General features: G+C 37.5%; 1 protein-coding gene across 1 annotated transcript in view; it reads right to left on the bottom strand.

Moving 5' to 3' along the window:
• LOC132650600 (zinc finger protein 431-like) overlaps window positions 1-851 on the bottom strand; it is a 182,040-nt gene extending 181,189 nt beyond the window's left edge. Inside the window, exon 1 of the mRNA XM_060375949.1 lies at window positions 843-851. Within this exon, the coding sequence (XP_060231932.1) occupies window positions 843-851 (9 nt within the window). The remainder of the gene's footprint in view (window positions 1-842) is intronic.
• Between the last annotated feature and the right edge of the window lie 6,471 nt (window positions 852-7,322).

Consider the following 7,322-nt stretch of genomic DNA (forward strand, 5'->3'; position numbering starts at 1 on the left):
TTTCAAAGGAAATGCCAATTAAAAGACATAATGAGAAACAAGAAAATAGATGATCAGTACAGATGGCACATCACAGAAATGCTATGCTCAATTACTAACTACAAAAAATATGGGCAAGCAGGACGTATTGGCTCATGCCTTTAATGCTAGCACTCAGTCTGTGTATCTCATTAAGATGGATGCCGGCCTTCTTTTCAAACAAGTTTCATGACTTCCAGAGGTACATTTAAGATCTGAATCCACTGCAAAGATCATTCAAAAAGAAAGATACAAAGAACTCAATGGTTTATATATTCACTACAGTTTTATATCTAACTTCCAGAAACCTGAAGTGTCCCAGGTTAAACTGTAACAGTAATAAAAACTTATTAAAAGGGAATGCGTGTTCAAACAGGTACAAATGGACAGATGAAATAAGCAACATAAGGCAGTTGAAGTGGCTCAGCAATGAAAAGCTCTTGTTGGTCCTGCAAATAATTGGGCTCAATTGCCAGTGTTTAAATGGAAGCTCACATCTATCCATTACTCCAAATTCAGGAGTTCTGAGACCATCTGCTGACTATTGGGAAGACCTGGTACAAAAGAGGTGCATATTCATACATACAGGCAAAATACTACCCTTATTCGCCCGTTAAAACAAAACAAAACAAAACAAACACAGGAGGCAAGAAGAATGTCACACACCTACAATCCAATGACTCAGAAATACAGGCAGTGTTAATGTGATGAATACATGACAACCTGAGAAACAGAATATACACTCCGACAAATATCAAAATTCAAGTGTGGATGTGAAGACCAGCAAAATAGAATATGCTTGACATGTACTAGACCCTACATACCAGGCCCATCAGCCTATATATCAAAAATGTGCATATTGGACTACATTTGATCCCAGCCCTCTGCAGCCAGAGGGAGGTAGACCTCTAAGTGTGAAGCCTGGCTGAATTTCATACCTACATTCAGGACAGCCAACGCTACACAAAGAAACTTGGTCTCCAAAAACAACAAAATTAAACATGTAAAAACCTCAGGATACCAAAATAGCCTAGCACTGAATAGCAATTGCTTTGAGTCTTTCCTATATAATTTTGGGATAGAGTTGATAAAGGTGAAAGCATGAGAACATAACAAGGGGTCAGAATGATCAATTTCAATCACAACACAGTAGACACAAACACCAGGAACTGGGTTGAGATCATAGACACTCAAATCCAATCCCCAATCTAGACAGGTTCCTCCTCCAAAAGCTTTCCTAAGTTCCCCCAAAGAAACACACAAAGAAGAAACAAATGTTCAGTGATATTCTCCTACTTGTTTCTGTGGAGCTTTTCCCACTCTCTGTTACAGAAGACCCAATTCTCATGGTTGCCCCTAGCACTACAAAGAACACCAGTGGCAGCTTCCCCTTTCTTGTGTCCTGTAGATTACACACTCCCAATCTCTGTTCTGCTTCTGTAATCTCACCCCCAACTCCTCTGCTCAACCATAGGCCATACTTGCATGGAGACCAAGGTGGAATACCAGAAATCTTCCTCACTATCTTTGTTACCACAAACCCAATTCCAGGATCTTCCCTACTGTTCCAACTGAACACATGTTGCACCTCTCCCCCCATACCATCCCAGCAAACATAACACCGTGAATACATGCCAAGCAGGTCATTACAATATCAACACTCAGCCAACACACTTTCTGGAACTTCAGAGTGCTAGCAGAACCTCAAGCACAAAACTCCCACCCAAAAAACCAGCACTTAGACCTATAATCACCCCAAATCCAGATCTTTAGACACCAGCATAGGAATAGATTCAAGAACAGTCAGGCAATATGTCACCACCTTAGCTCAGCTATATTACCACAGCAGGACCTAAATCTATCTGAGAATTACAAAACATTCTACAGAAACACAAAAGAATATACCTTCTCGTCATTTCATGACACATCCTCTAAAACTGACTACATATTCACACACAATGTAAATCTTAATAGAAAATTAAAATAACATCTTATATCCTGTCAGACCACCATGGTTTAAAGCTGGATAAAAATAGCATCAGAAAGAATCATAAAAACATTACAAACTCATGGTAAGTGAATAATCTTCTACTGAATGAAAAATGGGTTAAAACAAATGAAAAAAATAAAGACTATAGAATCCAATAAAAATAAATACATACTGTATGCAAACTCATGGAATACAATGAGGAATGAAAGTGGTGCTAAGAGAAAACTTCATAGCACAAAGTGCCTACATAAAGATATTGGAGAGATCTCATACTATCAACTTAACACACCTGAAAAGTCTAGAACAAAAATATGTAAGCACACAAAAAAGGAGTAGACATCAAGAAACTATCAAATTGAGGGCAGAAATCAATAAAATAGAAAGAGAAGATAAAGAACCAATGAAACAAAAAGTTGGTTCTTTGAGAAAAATCAACAAGACAGACAAACCCTTATCTAAATTAAATAAGTACTTATCTAATCTAAGTAAAAGACAGAGAGAAAATAACCAAAGTAATAGAATCAGAAATTGTGTTACAAATGTATGTTCCTTTAAAATCCCACTCATGTTATGTGAATGTGTTTTTCTTTTAACCCCAGGTGTGGAGCACGAGGCTGCTTCAGTTTGTCCACAGCTGTTAATTCTGATTGTCTCGTGCTCTAGCAGGCATGTGTTTTTGCCAACTGCACATAGTTTAATTCTGAGTCTTCTGGAGAGGGTATACATGCGAGAGCCATAAGAGGGCCTGGGGTATTTGAAGAAGAAAGAATGCTGCTCTTCATGATGCTTTTCACCCACACTGCTACTGTGTTTGTCATTGCTGGTTTGTTGGACTGCTGAATATCCTCATGATTAAGAGGTATTGCCCCAAAGAACTTGACCACAATAAACCATAGGAGGCAGCTTTATTAAAGAGACCTATATCTCTTTTCCCTCTAGCCTTCTTTCTCTTTTACCTAGTGTTGGGGTGTTTGAAGGAATAATGGTTGTAAGGGAAGTAGAGGCATAATAACCCAAATAAAATATATTATAAAAAATCGTGCCAAGCTGTTTGCTGTTTGAGTAGACTTCTGGAATCCAGATGGCTGAGACTGGTATTGCCCTAAAGAAGCCAACAACCCTAACCAGCATTAAGTAGCTGGAGAGGTCTGAGTTCCTTGTCTGTACAAACCAGTTTTCTCTCCTAACTAGGGGTAGTGGGTGGAAGGGGGATAGAGGTATTTAAGAATCCTAAATTTATTAGGTTTTTCAAAAAGCAAAGCCTATAATTTTGCTCTCAGCAATGTGAAATATATATCCTCGAGGAAACATATTTAGGTCATCTTTTGTCTTATCTTTCACTTGCTTGGATTGTGGCATTACAGAGGTTCATGCTCATTTCTTTCCAAAACAATACTTTTGCTTCGCAAAAAAAAAGAGAGAAGAAAATAAACAAAAAGCTAAAATGGTACTCATGCCCTTTACCATTCAAAGAAATCCTTTCCAGTGCCTCACCCTTCAGGGCACTGTGCTTGTGCCCTTCCTTCAAAATACATATTCCTGCTTGGCTCCATCTGAAAATCCAGCACCCACTCGTGTTTCCCTGGACATCTCTTGTCATAAGGAAGAGTACTCAGACTCCAGAGATGAACTTCTGGAAGTATCTACATACCTGACTTCAAGATATATTACATACCCAAACTTATGGGACACAATAGCAGCAGTGCTAAGAGGAAAGTCCACAGCACTAAGTGCCTTCAAGAAGAAATTTAAAACATCTCATAAAAGCAACTTAACAGTTCACCTGAAATCCTGTAAAAGTAAAAGTAGACACTTCCAAGAGGAATAGAAGGCTAGAAATAATCAAAATCAGGGCTAAAATTAATAAATTAGAAACAAAACAATTGAAAGAATCAATTAAATCAAGAGCTGTGTTTTTTTTTTTGAGAAAATCAACAAGATAGACAAACCCTTCACCAGGCTAAGTAAAAGAGAGAGTCACTACCCAAATCAACAAAATAGGAAATGAAAAGGGGGACATAACTGACTTTGAGGAAATCCAAACAATTAGTAGGTCTTACTTCAAAACCTATATGCCACAAAATTTGAAAATAGAAATAAAATGTACAATTTTCTTTATCAATTCCACTTACCAAAGCTGAATCAAGACCAGGTAAATAAATTAAGTAGTCCTATGTCACCTAAGCTGTTATCAAAAGTCTCTCACCCAAAAAATTCCCAGGAACAAATGGTTTCAGTACAGAATTCTACCAGACCTTCAAAGAAGAGCTAACTCTAATTCTCTTCAAACTATTCCACACAATAGAAACAGAGGGAACATTTACAAACTCATTCTATGAAGCCACAGTCACCTTGATAACTAAAACACACGAAGACCCCACAAAGAAAGAGAATTTCTGGCCACTATTAGGAACATTGATGCAAAAATACTCAACAAAATGCTTGCATACCAAATCCAAGAGCACATCAAAGATATCATCCACTATGACCAAGTAGGTTTCATCCCAGGAATGCAGAGGTGGTTCAAGATACAGGACTCTATCAATGTAATCCACCATATAAACAAACTGAAAGAAAAAAAAAACAACACATGATACTCTCCTTAGATCCTGAAAAAGTATTTGAGGAAATTCAACATACATTTATGTTTAAGGTCCTGGAGTGATCAGGGATACAATGCACATATCTAAACATATAAAGTCAATGTACAGCAAGGCTATAGGCAACATTAAACTAAACACAGAGAAACCTAAATCAACCTCACTGAAATCAGGGACAAGACAAGGCTGCCCACTCTATCCATATCTCATCAACATACTTTTTGAAGTCCATGCTAGAGCAATATGACAATTAAAGGAGATCAAGGGGATTTGGTTTGGAAAGGAAGAAGTCAAAGCATCACTATTTGCAGATGTTATGATAGTGTAGATGAGTGACCACAAAAATTCTACAAGGGAAATCGTACAACTAATAAACACATTCAGCAAAGTGGCTGTATACAAAATAACTCAAATAAAAAATCAGTAGCTGTCTGTACACAAAAGACAAATGGGCTGAGAAAGAAATTAGGGAAACAACACCCTTCACAACAGCCACAAAGGACATAAAGTACCTTTGGTGTAACTCTAACTAAGCAAGTCAAAGACTTGTATGAAAAAAAAAACTTAAAGTCTCTAAAGAAAGAAATAGATGAAGATATCAGAAGATGGAAAGATCTCCCATGTTTATGGCTTGACAGAATTAGCATAGTAAAAATGGCCATCTGACCAAAAGCAATCTACAGATTCAATGCAATTCCCAACAGAAACCTTGAAAGAAACATTCTCAATTTCATATTGAATAACAAGAAACCCATAATCAGTAAAACAATCCCCTACAATAAAAGATATTCTATGGGTATCTCCATCCCTGATATCAAGCTGTATTATAGAGCAACAGTAATAAAAACTGCACAGTGGCATAGAAATAGAATTGTAGATCAATGGAATCAAATAGAAGACCCAGAAATAAACCCACACAATTATGGATACCTGATTTCTGACAAAGGAGCCAAAACCATACAATGGAAAAAAAAAGACAGCATCTTTAACCTATGGTGCTGATCTAACTGTATATCTACATGTAAAAAAATGCAAATAAATCCATACTTATCACCTTACACAAAATTAAAGTCCAAGTAGATCAAAGACCTCAATATAAAACCAAACACACTAAATTTACCAGAAGAAAAAGTGGGGAAGAGCCTTGAACTCATTGGCACATGAAACAATTTCCTGAACAGAAAAACAGCACAGCCTCTAAGATCAACAATCAATAAATGGGACTTCATGAAACTGAAAAACTTCTGTAAAGCAAAGGCCAATATCATCAGAACAAAATACAGCTTATAGAATGGGAAAGTATCTTCACCAACCCTATATCTGATAGATAGCTAATATCCAGTATATATAAAGAACTCAAGAAGTTAAACAGCAATAAGCCAAGTAATCCAATTATAAAATGGGGTACAGAGACAAAGAGAGAATTCTCAATAGAGAATAAAACAAGAAATAAAATAAATATAAGATCAAAAAATCAAGTGACAACACATGCTGGAGAGGATGTGGAGAAAAAGGAACCCTCTTCTATTGCTGGTGGGAATATAAACTTCTACAACCACTTTGGAAATCAATCCAGCTCTTTCTCAGACAATTAGGAATATTGCTACATCAAGATTCAGCTATTCCAATAATAGGCATATATCCAAAATACCCTCAAGTACACAACAAGGACATTTGTTCAACCATGTTTTTAGCAGATTTATCCATAATATCCACAATCTGAAAACAACCCAGATGTCCCTCAGTTGAGGAATGGATACAGAAATTGTGGTGCATTTACACAATGAGCTAGTACTCAGCAATTAAAAACAAGGAATCATGAAATTTGTAGGCAAATGGTAGAAACTAGAAAGATGATCCTGAGTGAGGAATCCTAGAAGCAGAAAGAAACAAATAGTATATACTCACTTAAAACTGTATATTAGTCATATAATATAGAATAATCATACTAAAATATGTACACCTAAAGAAGCTAAGCAGGAAGGAGGACCTTTGGTAACATGCTCAATCCTCATTCAGACAAGCAAATGGGATGGACATTGGAAGAGGGTGAACACAAGGAACAAGATAGGAGCCTACCACAGAGGGCCTCTGAAAAACTCTACCCAGCAGGGTATTAAAGCAGACACTGACAATCATAGCCAAACTTTGGGTAGAGGGCAGTGAATCTTATGAAAGAAGGGGGAGATAGAAAGACCTAGAGGGGAGCTCCAGAAGAAGAGCAACAGAACCAAAAAGTCGGGGCACAAGGGTCTTTTCTGAAATTAAAACTCCAACCAAGGTCCATGTATGGAGATAACCTAGAACTCCTCCACAGAGGGAGCTCAGTCTCCAAGTGGGATCACTAGTAAGGGGAACAGGGACTGTCTCTGTCATGAACTCAGTGGCTGACTCTTTGATCATCTCCCCCGGAGGGCGAAGCAGCTTTGCCAGTCCACAGAGGAAGACAATGCAGACAGTCCAAATGAGAACTGATAGGCTAGGGTCAGATGGAAGGAAAGGAGGACAGGCCCCATCAGTGTACTGGGGAATAGGCATGGGAGGAGAAGAAGGAGGGAGGGCATATTGGGTGTGAATGAGGAAGGGGTTACCACTGGGATACAAAGTGAATAAATTGCAATAAATACAAAAAGAAGGAAAGATATATTATAGATAAATATTAATAAAATCTGGCATAGAAATAGGGTTATTGATCAATGGAATAAAATCAGAGA

The sequence above is a fragment of the Meriones unguiculatus genome (assembly GCF_030254825.1).
Source record: "Meriones unguiculatus strain TT.TT164.6M chromosome 13 unlocalized genomic scaffold, Bangor_MerUng_6.1 Chr13_unordered_Scaffold_28, whole genome shotgun sequence".
NCBI lineage: Eukaryota > Metazoa > Chordata > Mammalia > Rodentia > Muridae > Meriones > Meriones unguiculatus.